Consider the following 16,638-nt stretch of genomic DNA (forward strand, 5'->3'; position numbering starts at 1 on the left):
CGGGGCGGACTCCCGGCCGAGCACTGGGTGGGACGACCGCGGCGCCGAGGGACCCCGTGCCCTTTCCTCTCGCCTCGCGAGTTCCGGGCCTTGCGGCGCGACGCGAGCCCGGGGCCCCCGGCGCCGCCGGGTGGGTGGGGTGGGCGCGGGGGGCGAGGTGGGGAAGCAGCTCGCGTCGGCCCCCTCCGAGTGGTGACTCTGCAGAATAGTTTGTGTCGCTGTCTTCGCATGCGGGGTGGAGTGAGGGTGGACCAGGCTGGAGGTGCGGTGGCATTTTCCAGGCTTCTCGAGTGGTAGCCGCGGGAGGGAGGCGGCCAGGAAGGGAAGCCTGGCCAGGGAGTGATGGAGGGGCCGGGGATGGGAGGTTAGCTTCCGAAGTTCTTGCGATTTTCCTCGGCTTACTCTTTGCGGCCACCGCCCCTTTTGCATCGATTTCAGTTTTATCCCGAGGCAAATGGCGAACTTACCTTTTTGCTTCGTTTTTGTTTCATGAAACATTGTTTTGGGCTTCCACGGCCGAAGCACAGTGTTAGCTTTTGAGAGGTGAAGGAATACAAATATCCGCGGGTAGGGCATCATTTCATTTTGATTGGCGTTTGACAGTCCCCCCCCCCCCCCTTTGGCGTGATGGTAGTCCAGTGTGTGAGGCAGGATCACGTTTTTACTGAAGTTAATAGACCTTGCTGTCTCCCAGTCTTGATTCAAAATGGCACCTAAAACCTGTGGTGGTTCCAGTTGGCTATGGGTGTGTGATTCATTGGTCATGATTGACACTCTTATCTTAATTCCTTTCGTGAACATTTAGCATTTTGAAAGAATGACATCAAACAAAGGAATAATATTTAAAACTCGAGGTGGATTCTTGATATTCTAGGCTTTTGAATTAAATACTTTAATAATGATTTTTTGTTTTGGGGGGAGAAGTATGAAGTGGGAAAGCATAGCTTTATTGCTTTACCAGGCAAAAGGGGAACCACAGCGGAGTAATGTCCTCAAAACTCTTGTGTGCCTGAATGCTTTATTAATGATTGTTCAACCTCTTTCTGAAAGCCTTAACAATTAACAGTAGAACCTACTTGAAATACTCTATTTATGCAATAAAAAATTTGATGGGCATTAAGTAATGGTGGGTAAATATCAGTGTATGCTGATACTTAAACGCACAGGTAGGCTCACAATTAAACCAATCCCTGTCTTTGTTCCCCTCGAAAAATGCCTGTACTCACCAAACTTCCTAGCTTAAAAATTGAGTTACATCTTAAATATTTAATCAGATCTTTTTCTTATTTCCAAAATGAGGGAACTGAAGTAGATTTCTAAGGTTTCTTCCTTTGACATCTCCATATTGAGAATCTGTTTACTTCCAGTTTCTGTGAAAAGCACTATATTTAAAAAAAGATCATTTTAAGTACTGATTCATAAGATTTAGTAAAAAAAAAAAAATCCTATCTCATATATGGTGAAGGGTAAGTGCCGTAAATACGTTTGTGCAAAGCTCAGGTTTTTATACATATTGCTTTGTTTTAATCTTCAATATAATCGTTTGGTACTGGTATAATTGTCCTTTATGGGTAAGCGAAAAGTTTAACTTGTCCACAATGACATAGTTAAATAAATTTCAGATGTATTCATCTTCGTTATTGCTCATACTATTTCTGATCTTGTCCTTTCTCATCTTTTGTTTGTGCTGTTGTTTTGTTTCTGGCTTATCTCAGTGATTGTAGCTGTTTCCTTTTCAAACCTATATTTTCTCTGCCACTGCTGGAGTGATCTAACATTCAAACCAAAGTGGCTTTTATAAACCTTTCAGGGGCTGCGCGTTTTGTACAACATAAAGCCTGTACATTTTAACATGACTTACATTGTTGTCCCTGACTTGATCCTTGATCAGTTTCTCCTTTTTCAGCTGCTTCCCCTTCACTATGGGAATTATTTGTCTCTCAGGATACCAGTGCTGCCTTATGCTTTTGAGTGTCTTTTCCAGAAATGCTTTTATTCTTATTCTCAGGCTAACACCTAATTTCTTCTTTGAGACTCAGAGTCAATAGTGGTAACTTGTAGTATCACTTTCTCCAGGGTGTTCTTCCTCAGTCATGAAGCATTCCCTTGTGTTCCTCTGGCATTTGTAATATTCATATTGTATTGTTGGTTATTTTAACCTTTTTCTGTCTTTCCTTTATTAAATTGTAAGTCCATAGAATCTCCCTAATGCATTCTCCTGGGTTTATCACTGAATGAATGCTAACATTGATTGAACTGGGATTTGGAGTCAGGGTCACACTTTTTTTTTTTTTTTAATGGTGCTGCATGGCATGAGAGGTCTTAGTTCTCTGATCAGGGATTGAACCCAAGCCCCTTGTAGTGGAAGCATGGAGCCTTAATCTCTGGATTGCCAGGGATGTTCCAGGGTCACTTTTTTACATTCTGATTTTAGTAATCAGAGAAATCAGACAGCTACTAGTTGTGGGAGTCTCATTTTGAGTAGGTATAAAGGTTTCAGTGGAAACAAACTATGTAGATCCTTGAGTTAGTATGCTTATTTAAATGACAGCCCTGTGGGGCTTTGGGGATCTTAGTTCTCTGATCAGGGATTGAACCCAGGCCCTGGGCAGTGAAAGCGTGGAGTCCTAACCACTGGAACACCAGGGAATTCTCTAGTTTATTTTTACATATTTCAAAAGTAGCTATTTTATGAGATTGATTGAATTTTTTATTATGGTAAAGTATATGTAATGTGTTCTAAAGTATATGTACTAGTTCTAACCATTTTTAATTGTACAGCTTTTGACCTTGAGTGCATTCACAGTGCTATGCAAACATCACCATCCACCTCTGGAAATTTTTGATGCTCCTAAACGGAAACTGTACTCATTTAGCAGTAACTCCCTGTTTGCATTTCTCCACCATAGCCTCCACCATTCTACTGGCAACCACCATTCTACTTTTTGTCTCTTTGAGCTTGACTACTCTAGGTACCCCACATAAGTAGAGTCATATAGTACTTATCCTTTTGTTACCTAGCTTATTTCACTTAGCATAATGTCTCCCAAGTTTCATCCATGTGGTAGCATGTGGCAGAATTTCATTATTTTTTTTAAGGCCGAATAACGTCCATTGTACATATATATTACATTTTGTTCATTCATTCATCTGTTGATCGGCGCTTGGGTTGCTCCTGTTTCTAGGCTATTGTTAAATGATGGTGCTATGAACATGGACATGTGAATATCAGTTTGATTCCCTGCTCTCCATACTTTTGAGTGTATACCTGGAAATGGAATTGCTGGATTGTTTGGTAGTGATTCTGTGCTTAGCTTTTTGAGGAACTGCCGTACTTCCATGGTGGTGGCACCGTTTTAAATTTCCATGGAGATGCACAAGGGTTCCAGTTTGCCTACATCCCTGCCAACACTTGTTATTTTCTGTGTGTGTGTTTGTCATGTTGTTTTTGTAATAGCCATCTGAATGGTTGTGAAGTAGGATGTCTATATTTTTTAATGATTCAGGTATATTTTTTGACTTTTTTTGTTGTTGTTGTTTGTTTTTTAATTTGGCCACACCATGTGGCACGTAGGATCTTAGTTCCCCAACCAGGGATCAAATGCAGCCTCCTGAAGTGAAAGCAGAGTCCTACCCATTGGACTGCCAGAGAATGCCTGCATTTTTCTTAATACTTGACCACTTCTTGCTCAGGAAGCAGACCTTACCTGATTTTAATGGTTGTTTCCGGGAGAAATATCAATAACCTCAGATATGCAGATGATACCACCCTTATGGCAGAAAGTGAAGAGGAGCTAAAAAGCCTCTTGATGAAAGTGAAAGAGGAGAGCGAAAAAGTTGGCTTAAAGCTCAACATTCAGAAAATGAAGATCATGGCATCTGGTCCCATCACTTCATGGCAAATAGATGGAGAAACAGTGGAAACAGTGTCAGACTTTATCTTTTTGGGCTCCAAAATCACTGCAGATGGTGACTGCAGCCATGAAATTAAAAGATGCTTACTCCTTGGAAGAAAAGTTATGACCAACCTAGACAGCATATTCAAAAGCAGAGATATTACTTTGCCGACTAAGGTCCGTCTAGTCAAGGCTATGGTTTTTCCAGGAGTCATGTATGGATGTGAGAGTTGGACTGTGAAGAAAGCTGAGCACTGAAGAATTGATGCTTTTGAACTGTGGTGTTGGAGAAGACTGTTGAGAGTCCCTTGGACTGCAAGGAGATCCAACCAGTCCATTCTGAAGGAGATCAGCCCTGGGATTTCTTTGGAAGGAATGATGCTAAAGCTGAAGCTCCAGTACTTTGGCCACATCATGCGAAGAGTTGACTCATTGGAAAAGACTCTGATGCTGGGAGGGATTGGGGGCAGGAGGAGAAGGGGATGACTGAGGATGAGATGGCTGGATGGCATCACTGACTCGATGGACGTGAGCCTGAGTGAACTCTGGGAGTTGGTGATGGACAGGGAGGCCTCGCGTGCTGCGATTCATGGGGTCGCAAAGAGTCGGACACGACTGAGCAACTGAACTGAACTGAACTGAAACACATTTTGAAGCCTGCGAACCTTATTCTATTCTGGGAGGTGTTTCAGTGTTGTCATTTTTTGAAGATATTATTGGAGGAGGATTCAGAAACCTTGAATATTTACTGACTAGTTTTGTGACGTTAATAAGTCAGTCTGTTTCTTTTAAGTCTCAGTTTCCTTATTTATCAAATGAGAGTTGGATTAGATCCAGTTAAATTTTATCCAAGATCTTTTGCATTCACTTCACTTCTGATTTGGTAGGCATTAGTAGAGTAAAAAGGGTAGTGACATAGTTTGGCGTTCAAGAACTAGCCTAGTAGTTCTAAGGATCTTCTAAATCGTTAGCCTTGTTATTTTGTAAATGAAAACAAAATTATGGTTTGTTTGCAGTTACTGTGAAATGGGGAAAGGAGAAATTTGAAGGTGTAGAATTGAATACTGATGAACCTCCAATGGTGTTCAAGGCTCAGCTTTTTGCACTGACTGGAGTCCAGCCGGCCAGACAGAAAGTTATGGTGAAAGGAGGAACACTGAAGGTAAAATTTAGTTGAAATTTTCATTACGTACTTGAGAAAATAATTAGCACCAGAAAATGTAACATTTGAGGTATTTTTATTTGGTGACTGTATATAGTCTATGGGATTAAAACTCTTATTCATGTTAAGAAAGGAACACTGTAGCTGTTTCAAAACACTGCTGTTGAGCAGCATTAATGTGTTTATTTTAAATGCATGGTATCAATGAATACAAATTAATTTTTCCTTTACTTCACTTACAATGATCACACTGATTTCAGTTAGGAGTCCGGGCTTACCAGTATCAGTGATGAAGGGCCACAGAAAAGATGTAAAGGTATTATCTTTATTATTATTTGTAATCCTGGGCAAGTATAGATTTTAAAATATGTTTTCTTTAAGAATTAGATGTGAAGTGCTAAGGAGCTCTAGTTATTTTAGAGATAAGGATTGGCTACCCCTGTTAACTGGGCAGTAAAACAGTATAAGAATACTTATTCTTCTATTTTCTTTCGTATTCAACTGTATGTACTTTAAAAATGAGGAAACTAAATTATTTTATGTATTTGATAAAAGAGGAAACTGATCATCAGAGAGGTTTAAGTAACATATAAGGGACCAAAAAAACATGGAATTTACAGATCAAGCAGATCTGGGTTCAACTTTGTGTGACCTTGGAGAAATACATTATCTCAGGGGCATATGTAGTTGCCATTCCTTTTGATTAGCAGTAATAGTCCTTAAATTGAGAAGGGATTTAGGAACTTACTTCCCCCTTTGAAGCAGGATGTCCAAAAAGAGATAGTAGCACCACCCAAGGGGACGATAATGGAATGCCTGGCACCTTCTGTGGGAAGGAAGGAGCGATAAGGAGCTGACCTCCTATGAAAGGAAGGGCTTAGCTGCCAAAATATCTGTGCCAGTCAGGGCATTTCAGAAAACACGGTTTAAATGAACATACAGAAGTTAAAGTATTTGTTAATTGATGCATAGGTGTGAAATTTAGGTCCTGAGAAATATTTGTGGATGCAGCAAATATTAGTAATGGTTAGTTTGCCTTGGGTGGTCTTATTTACTTTCCTGGTATAATTTTTAGCATTCTCAAAGTTTGATTTGGGTGATTAGTTGTATAATCATTCTAATTGTGTAGACCTATTTCATTCCCTAAGTTGTTCTTTGTTTTTAACGCATAAATTGTTTTTAGCTCTGCTGGTTCCAAACATGCAGAAAGTTAGCGTCTGTCATATGTCATCAGTCAAGGGTTTCACTACCTTTGTGCTGCCAAATTTACTGTCTTTTAGATGGTATCTTAGGTAGTTTAAACAGTTATTAGACCTACTAGTTTTAAGGCTGCATTAGGTTTTTTGTTTGCTTTTTTAAAAATATTTTTGATTACAGTAATTTTAAAATCTGCATGCAGAAAATTTTTATTTTGAAGTAATCTAAAATTACTTGATTTTTAGATTATGTTTGGATTATACAAGGATGGTTAAATGTTTATTATTTGTCTTTAAAACAGGACGATGATTGGGGAAACATCAAAATGAAAAATGTGAGTATTATCTTAAGAATACTAATTGTAATGCAGTTCCCTAATTATTACACAAAATGTATTTTTAATGCTTTTTTTTTTCCTGTCTATCCAGTTGTTCCAGCATCACATGTTGAAAATATTTTCCTTTTCTCATTGATTTGCCTTGGAGTCTTTCTTGAAAATCAGTTGTTGGCCTATTTTTGAACTCTTGTTTCATTGATATATTTGATTAATCTTGTACCACATGGTCTTGGTTGCTGAAGCTTTATAATAAGTTTTGAAATAAGGTAGTGTAAGTTCTCCAAGTTTTTTCTATTTCCTCAAGATTATTTTAGCTCCTTTTCTTTTCCTTATAATTTTAGAATTAGTTCCTACAAATGGACTCCTAGAATTTTGTTTTAGATTGCATTGAATCTGCAGTTCAGTTTGGGGAGAATGAACATCATAAAGGTATCGAGTATCAAAATCCTTAAATAACGTGTAGTTGTCCAGTTCTCTTAGCTCAGATAACTTTTCAGTATGGAAATCGTACATGGTTTTTGTTAGTTCGACTCTGGAACTTATTTCTTGGTTGTTAATGACTTTAAAAATCTTTGTTTTCCAGTGGTCGTGGCTAGTTTATAAAAATACAGTTTATATTTATCCTGTGACCTTGCCAAATTCACTTACTAGTTCCCAGTAGTTCTTTTGTAGATTCCGCTGGGTTTTCTATGAACATAAGCATGACTGTTTTCAAATTGAGGCAGTTTTACTTTTCCCTTCCCAGTCTTTATGACTTGTTTCTTTTTTTGCCTTACTTCACTGCTGGCACTTCTAATACAGTGTTGAATAGAAAGTGGTGGAAGGGGATATCTTTGTCACTTACTAGTTCACTGAGACTGTTTAAGTTATGATTGGCTATTGAATTTTAAGTGCTTTTCCTGCTTATTGAAAGGATCATATTTTTCTCTCTTACTCTGATAATCTGGCTAGTCTCATTGGTTTTTCACTATTAAACCTTGCATTTTTGACATGCTGTTCTCAGATTTGTTAATCTTTGTGACCTCTTTACACCCTCAAATTATTTCTAAACCCTCAAATTATTTTAAATTTCATATATATGGGTTATATCAATATTTATTGTATTAGAAATTAAGACTGAGGGAGTTTGGGGGAGAATGGATACTTGCATATGTATGGCTGAGTCCCTTCACTGTTCACCTGAAACTGTCATGACGTTTCAATTGGCTATACCCCAATACAAAATAAAAAGTTAAAAAAAGGCTGAGAAATTAAAAATATTATTCATTTAAAAGTAGCAGTAACAAACCTATTAACCTGTTAATTTCATTAAAAAAAATTTTTTTCAGAACAGCAAAGTGAAAGAATGGTCTTGTTCTACATTTTTTCAAGTCTCTTGACAGTCTAGCTTAATAGAAGATAAATGAATTTTTAGTTTTGTTTCTGCAGTCTCAGTTTGTTGTGATATATGGCTTTGGCTGAAGTATAAGTAAGATATCTGGTCTCATAATAGTTAAATATTTAGAAAAGAGAGATGTCTTTTCAGTTAAAATCGTGAACATTTTTCTTTGATAGTACACCAAAACTCAGCATGTGGTAGTTGGTTTATTGGTTTGTTTGATGCTTTTGAACTGTGGTGTTGGAGAAGACTTTTGAGAGTCCCTTGGACTGCAAGGAGATGACTCATTGGAAAAGACTCCGATGCTGGGAGAAATTGAAGGCAGGAGGAGAAGGGGACGACAGAGGATGAGATGGTTGGATGGCATCACTGACTCGATGGATATGAGTTTGAGCAAGCTTCAGGAGTTGGTGAAGGACAGGGAAGCCTGGTGTGCTGCAGTCCATGGGGCCACAGAGAGTTGGACACGACTGAGTGACTGAACTGAACTTGATGTCTTAGAAACCACATCAGTGACCTTTTGTATGTTAAAAATCTGTTTTGCATTGAAGAATGGATCTTATACTTGTGAATGACTTTGAAACATCATATATTGGTCATTTGGAAAAATTGTTTTTCTGAGTTATTTAGATCTTACTTTCATGTAAGTACTTTCATGAACTGCTCATGCATTTCATTATATAATTCTTCAAAATTGCATTTATTAATATCACTACCAACCTCAGTGGAAAAGTCTTTAATTCTAGAAAATTGTCAGATGCATAGTGACAGATGGAAAATTCTTTTCACTTAAAAGCTCTAATTTTGTCATTGGCAGCTATAAATATTGTCAGTACTTTGCCCTGAAACTACTAGCTCAATTTCTTCATTTTTGAAAAAATGTTAATACTCAAGTCTAAAAACCCATAATTTGTCAGTTGTTTTAAGTAAAAATTGTATTTTGTTAAAAAAAGGCAAGTAGTCAGGTTTCCAACACAAATGTTCGTGCAGGCTTATTGTGAAGACAGCTATCAAGTAATTTTGGTATGCAGAAGTGTGTTTGTTTTTTTTTTTTAACTTACTTGGTACTTTGTAATTTTTATTATACCTTCATGTGTGAATAGCTTTCTCCATTATCAGCATCTGCCACAGAGTAGCACATTGGTTAAATTGATGAACCTACATTGACACATCATTATCACCAAATGTCCATGGTTTGTTCGGGTTCACTCGTGGGATTATGTGTTCTGTGGGTTTGGACAGATGTATAGTGATGTGTGAATTGTTTCACCATCCTAAAAATTCTTTATGCTGTACATGTTTCTCTCTCTGTACCCTTGACAACTATTGATATTTTTATTGCCTCTAGTTATGCCTTTTTCAGAATGTCGTATAGTTGAAATTATAGTCTGTAGCCTTTTCAGATTGACATCTTTAGTAATATGCATTTAAGTTTCCAAGTCTTTTCATGGCTTGATAACTGAGTTCTTTGTTCATTCAGTCGCTCAGTTGTGTCCAGCTCTTTGTGACCCCATGGACTGCAGCATGCCAGGCCTACCTGACCGTCACCAACTCCTGGAGCTTACTCAAACTCATGTCCATTGAGTTGGTGATGCCATCCAACCATCTCTTCCTCTGTCACCCCCTTCTCCCCCTGCCTTCAATCTTTCCCAGCATCAGGATCTTTTCAAATCAGTCAGTCCTCATCAAGTGTCCAAAGTATTGGAGTTACAGCTTCAACATCTGTCTTTCCAGTGAATATTCAGGACTGATTTCCTGTAGGATTGCCTGGTTGGATCTCCTTGCAGTCCAAGGGACTCTCAAGAGTCTTCTCCAACACCACACTTCAAAAGCATTAATTCTTCGGCACTCAGCTTTCTTTACAGTCCAACTTTCACATCCATATATGACTACTGGAAAAACTAGGTTTGATGAGATGGACATTTGTTGGCAAAGTAATGTCTCTGCTTTTTAATATGCTGTCTAGGTTGATCATAGCTTTTCTTCCGAGGAGTGAGTGTCTTAATTTCATGGCTGCAGTCACCATCTGCAGTGATTTTGGAGTCCAAGAAAATAAAGTCTGTCACTGTTTCCATTGTTTTCCCTTCTATTTGCCATGAAGTGATGGGACCGGATGCTATGATCTTCGTTTTTTGAATGTTGAGTTTTAAGCCAGCTTTTTCACTCTCCTCTTTCACTTTCATCAAGAGGCCCTTTAGTTCCTCTTCACTTTCTGCAAATAAGAGTGGTGTCATCTGCGTATCTGAGGTTATTGATACTTCTCCCGGTAATCTTGATCTCAGCTTGTGCTTCATCCAGCCCGGCATTTCACATGATGTACTCTGCATATAAGTTAAATAAGCAGGGTGACGATATACAGCCTTGACGTACTCCTTTCACCACTACCAGTCTGTTGTTCCATGTCCAGTTCTAACTGTTGCTTCTTGACCTGCATACAGATTTCTCAGGAGGCAGGTCAGATGGTCTGGTATTCCCATCTCTTGAAGAATTTTCCGCAATGTGCTGTGATCTACGCAGTCAAGGCTTTGGCGTAATCAATAAAGCAGAAGTAGATGTTTTTCTGGAATTCTCTTGCTTTTTCTGTGATCCAATGTTGTGATCAAATGTTGGCAATTTGATCTCTGGTTCCTCTGCCTTTTCTAAATCCAGCTTGAACATCTGGAAGTTCACGGTTCACGTACTATGACCACATTTTAAAAGGGGAAATAGCATCTTGGTATTATTGAAATAGTTTTGACTTCACTGGCTCCTTGAGAGAATCTGAGAGACCCCTTGGAGGTTCACAGACAGCACTTTGAGAACAGACTGACTTGGATCGTGATGTGTTTATCTCTTACTTACTGCTGGATTTAGTTTTCTCATATTTCAAAAGATATTTTTATGTGTTGATGAGGCATATTAGTGGTTTTGTTTTGCATTATCCTCACTTTGTCATCAAGAGTTGTGTGGGACACTCATTTAAAAGAGTTGGAATGTATTTCCTTTCTGTTTTCTGAATGAGTTGGTGTGAGATTGGTATTATTTTCTGTAAATATTTGAAATAAGTTACCAATACATTACATCTGGATTTGGGTTTTCTTCACGGGAATTTGATATTGTTTCTCTAGTAGACACCAGGCTATTTTGATTTTTTTTTTTAATGTTTTTGCCTTTTAAGTGTTTTTAATGTTTTAATGTTTAATGTGTTTTTTTTATATTTTTCTTTCGAGGAATTTGCTTATTTTAAATACGTTGAATTTATTGACATAAAGTTGTTCCTAGTGTCTGAAATAATTGTTAGTTATCCTATTAGATCATCATTATTTATCGATGATCCTTCTTATTTCTGTTATTAATAAAAATATTTTGATCAGTGTTGGTAAGGATTTATCATAAGTCTGTTTGATTTTTGACTTTGCTGATTTTACATATTGCCCATTTTCTATTTTGTTGATATTTACTCTTATTTTTTCTCTTTGGAGTTAAAGTTACTTCATTTTCTTGCTCTTTAAGGTGTATGCCTAGATTATTGATTTTCTTTAAAAAAATCTATTTTCTTCTTATAGACATTTAAAACTATTATTACTAATTTTTCTTTAAGCACTTGTAGCTGAATCTAGCGGTTGTGTTTTTATTATATATGCTGTGTTTTTGTTATACAGTTAGCGGTTGCGATATGCTGTGTTTTTATTACACAGCTAAAATACTTTCTAAGATACTTTGTGATTTCTCTTTTGAGCCGTGGATTGTTCAGAGCTGTATTTCACTTCCAGTTATATGGGGCTTTTTCTAATAGGTTGTGTTACTTATTTCTAATTTGATTCTGTCATGGTCACGTACACATCCAATATTATTTCCATCCTTTGAAATTTATTGAGAACTTGTTTTACTCCATTCATTTGAATGTTTTCTGTGCTCTTGAGAGAATAAGGTATGCTGCTGTTGTTGGGTAAAATGTTCTGTAAATGCCAGTCGGGTCAAGTTGCTGTATAGTCTTCATGTTCTTTCTGTCCTAACTGATGTTCTCTGTGTGTCTTTTATTAAATGTGTCATAATCTCCATCTCTTGTGGATTTGACTGTATCTCCTTTCAGTTGTATCAGTTTAGTTTCGTCTGTTTTTAGGTGCATACATGTATAGGATTGTTAATAGCTCTATGAGTTGACCTTTCATCAAAATGAACTATTCCTCTTTATCCCTGGTAATATTCTTTGCTCTTGAGTTTTTGTAGATTTTTGGTCCCTTGTTTTACAGATTACTTCTAGGTTTTTTATAGATGTTTATCAGGTTAAGGAAAGTTCTGTTTCTAGTTTGTAGAAAGTTATCATGAATGTGAGTTGAGTTTGTCATATACTTTTTACATATATTTTCAAATGTTAATTTATCCTTTAATTTCTTAATGCAGTGAACTATACTTCCTTTTAGTTAACCAATCTTAATGTATTTTCTTTTAAATATAATTCAGATTCTACTGGTAGTATTTTGTTAAAATTATTTTTGTGTTTCTCTGTGTGAAAAACACGGTCTGTAGTTTCTTGGACTGTCTGAGTCTTGCTGTCAGTGTAATGTTTGTCTTATAAAATGAGTCAAAAGTGAGTCCTATGTCCCCTTTTTTCTGAAAGAATTCATATTCTGAAACTGTTGCAGAAAATTCTCTAGTGATCTCTAGGCTTGGAGCTTTGTTTGTGGGAAGACATTTAATTAAGAATTTAGGGTCTTTAATAAATGTAGGACTCTTCAGATGTTACATTTTTTTTTTACACCAGTTTTGGTAATTTGTGTTTTTTAGGTAGTTGGTCTGTTTAGTTTCAGTTGTTGAATTGATGGCATACTATGCTCTTAATAACCTTTAATTCTAGACTCTCTAGTGCTGTCATTTCAACATGCCCTCCTACCCTGCTCTGTAGTAGCAAATTGTGATTTCTTGCTCATTGTGTCTGTCACCTAGGGAGAAGTTGTTTAGTTTCATTGATTTCCCCTACTCCTCATAGAGTCAACTTTTGCTTGTTCATTTGTTATTTTATTGATTTTTCCCTCTTTGCTCTATTTCCTCCTTTCACTTTGATTTTAATATATACTTGTGCTAGCTTCTTAAGGTAAAGCTTATTTGATTTATTAATTTTAGGCCTTTTTTGTTTTCTGCTTTGCCCATTTTTCTGTTGTATCCATATACACTGATTTTTTTTTTTTTTTTTAGTTTGTCAAAATTGTGATTGTCATAATGGGGAAGTTTTAAGGTTTATACAGTTAGTGTCATTAGTCCTTTCATCTTTTATGTCATTTCTAGAAAAACCTTCCAAAATGGCAAGATGTTTTAAAAAGTTAACTTGGATGTTTTATAATTGTTTTATTTTATTTACATTTAAGTCCTCAATTTGTAATTCATTTTGGGCATGGCATGTCATAAGGTAAAGAGCTAGAATATTTTTCTAAATTATTATCAATATTCTTCAAATGTAATCTGTTAATAATTTTAAAGATATTGTTTTAGTCTTCTTTTTCAGAAATTTCTTAGCTGTTTTCATGGGCATGAGTTTATTGCATGAGTGAATCATTTTGTAAGGGCTCAGAAAGGGATTTGATTAAATTTATATAATAATTTGGAATCACATCTTTATAGTAATTTTTCCAGTCCAGAAATTTGTTGTGTCCTTCAGCTTATTTAGATGTTTTTTAATGTCCTTATGTAAAGCTTTATAGTTTTCTTGTTAAAATATTATATATTTCTTATTATGCTTACTCTTAGATTATTTGGTATTCATTCTTTTCAGTTGTATTTCTAGCTGACTGTTGGTAGTATATTCATCCAACTATTTGGTTTTCCTGAGACAGTTGTCTTTGGAAAAAAATTCTTTAGTGATTGCTTAGTACTCCTTTGCTATTATCTTATAGAAAGTATAAGTAAAAATAATAGGTGATAGAATGATTGTCCATAGGTACTTATAAGGCTTGAGTTTGTTGACCTTATTTATTTCCTAATTTAATGATCTAGATATTTTTATCTTATTGGTGTTTCTTAAAAAATACATTTTTCTGACTTTTCTCCCGTTTTTAAACCTCTCTACCCTCTTTGTCTCAGGTGTTCATGTCTTCCAGTTAAGATATTGAGTATGATGTTCATGTTTCAAGATTATGAGTTTTAGGGTGACAGTCTTCTTTGTTCTGTTGTGTGGAATGTTACATCTGTATTAAATGAGTATTTCCTTAGGTTAATAATATGTAGAATTATAAAATTGGACATTTTGAACTAATTTATATATTTGACTTGATGATTTCCAACAAAGGAGATTTTTCTGTTCAGTTGTAAATAATGGTTACAGTTACAGAATAGACTTTCATAGGAATATTACCACTGCTTAGTGTGTTATGGAGAGAAATGATGCCACTAAAGATGAATGATTGAAGAAGTCTCTCCTTTCCAGTATTGAAAATATTCTCAGCTTTGTGACAGTGTTTTTGTCCTTAGCTTTATTGAGGTATAAATAAAATATAGTATAGAGAGAGTAAAATTCACCTACTTTAGAGTTTCATGGATTTGGTTAACTTTACGCAGTCATGTCATTACTCCTACAGTCAAGATACAGATGTTCCAGCATTTCGCAGGTGACCTTTGGCCTGAAGCAGCACCCTAGCATTTCATGATTTTTAGTGTATTTGCAGAGTCGTGTAACCTTCACCACAGTCTGATTTTGGAATATTTTCGTCACCCCAGAAAGAAATGTGTTCCCATTTCCAGACACTCTCTTTTCCCATCTTCAGCCCTTGCAACCACTGACCTGTCTAGATTGACCTTTTCTGATACACAGAAGCACGTGATGTATGTTTTTCTGTGTCTGACTTATTTCCTTGAACATAAACATGGTCAGCTTTTGAGTTTTCATGATTTTTTTTTTTTACAGGGAATGACTGTACTAATGATGGGGTCAGCAGATGCTCTTCCTGAGGAACCCTCAGCTAAAACTGTCTTTGTAGAAGACATGACAGAAGAACAGTTGGCATCTGCTGTAAGACATGCCACGTTTTATATACCTGATTATTACTTTTTAAGAAGTACAATTAGTAAGATGACTTTCAAAAAGTAGTATCTGCGCATTTTGAAGATTTAATTGACATCAGGATGCATGTTATCAGCAGTAAACCAGAGTTTAGTTTTTGAAATTGGCTCATGGGATCCTTTTCTAATTGAACAATTCATTACGAAGTCATTTATATCTGTAATAAAGGCGTCTGGCAGACAGTGCTGTTTAAGTGTTTACTGTTATTTTCTGGCAAAACAAGCTTAAAGAAGTTGCACAGATTAAATGCTGGGATATTTAAATTCTCAAAACCTTCCATGGTAAAAATACATACAGTTTATCCTTAATTTAAGAATGCAGTGTTGGTTTAGAAACTGGCCAACACATTCTTGTCAAATATTATTGTTATTATTGTTTCTACTGCCCAGCGTTTATATAGTACCATTCATTTTTGGAATTGTTTCCTTTTTTAAAAAATTTGTTTATTTACTTTGGCTCTGCCCGGTCTTTGTTGGGGCGTGTGGGATCCAGGTCCCTGGCCAGAGATTGAACCTGGGTGTCCTGCATTGGGTGTGCAGAGTCTTAGCCACTGGACCACATGGGAAGTCTCCTTGAAGTGTTTCAGTATATATTTTGTTACCCTCTTCTAGGGATAAACCTGCAGAGGAGGCAGGACTGATAAAATCCTTTATTTTCGCGACGGGAATTAAAACACAAAATGATTGTCAGCATGATGCAAGTACAACTTTTTTTGTTAGGAAAATAAAACATTGTTGGTGTGGAATATAAATTGGTGTGAGTCGGTAAACCATTTGCTTCAAAGTGCTTAATGATTTATATATGCCGTGTCATTCTATAAAATTGATTTAATCCTTTTCCCTACCAGATGGAATTACCATGTGGATTGACAAACCTTGGCAATACTTGTTACATGAATGCTACAGTTCAGTGTATTCGTTCTGTGCCTGAACTCAAAGATGCCCTTAAAAGGTAAGACAGAAGAGAGATTGTTTTATGTCTTTTTTGGGTAAAGAAGGTTCACATTTGGATGAATAGTATTCTTTTGGACTTCTCTATATATTTATTTAGCAGCTTAGTTGTGATATAATTCATTTATCAAAAATTCATCCTGTTCATGTGTTCAATTAGTTGGTCTTTATTATATTCACAAGAGTATGCAAGTATTCCACAGTCTAATTTCAGAATATGCCCCTGCCTAGAAAAAAGCCTCATACTTGCTTGTTATACCTCTCCCAACTCCAGCTCTAGGCAACCATTAGTATACTTTTTGTCCTACAGATTTGGTAATTCTGGACATTTCATATTAATGGGGTCATACACTATATGGTCTTTTTGTGACTGGCTTCTTTTACTTAGCATACTGTTTTCTAGGTTTATCCATATTGTAGCATGTAAGGTCTACCCTGGTGGCTCAGATGGTAAAGAATCCACCTGCAGTGCGGGAGACCTGGGTTCGATCCCTGGGTTGGGAAGATCCCCTGGAGGAGGGCATGGCAGCCCTCTCCAGTATTCTTGCCTGGAGAATCCCATGGACAGAGGAGCCTGGTGGGCTGCAGTCTGTGGGGTTGCAGAGTCAGACGTGACTTGAGTGACGAAGCACGTGTAGCATGTATCAGTCCTTCACTGCTTTTAATGACTGAATAATATTCCACT

General features: G+C 36.7%; 1 protein-coding gene across 3 annotated transcripts in view; it reads left to right on the plus strand.

Annotated features, from left to right (window-relative positions):
• The window catches only part of USP14 (ubiquitin specific peptidase 14), a 72,622-nt gene that overhangs the window by 232 nt on the left and 55,752 nt on the right, over positions 1-16,638 (plus strand). For all 3 annotated transcript variants that reach the window (XR_008201389.1, XR_008201390.1, XM_052660304.1), the window contains exons 2-5: positions 4,913-5,058; positions 6,557-6,589; positions 14,848-14,952; positions 15,851-15,954. Coding sequence is in view for 1 of the 3 variants with exons in the window: in XM_052660304.1 (XP_052516264.1) it covers positions 4,913-5,058; positions 6,557-6,589; positions 14,848-14,952; positions 15,851-15,954 (388 nt within the window). In the remaining 2 variants the exon portion in view is untranslated. The remainder of the gene's footprint in view (positions 1-4,912; positions 5,059-6,556; positions 6,590-14,847; positions 14,953-15,850; positions 15,955-16,638) is intronic.

Source organism: Budorcas taxicolor, chromosome 22 (genome assembly GCF_023091745.1).
Source record: "Budorcas taxicolor isolate Tak-1 chromosome 22, Takin1.1, whole genome shotgun sequence".
NCBI classification, from domain to species: Eukaryota; Metazoa; Chordata; class Mammalia; order Artiodactyla; family Bovidae; genus Budorcas; species Budorcas taxicolor.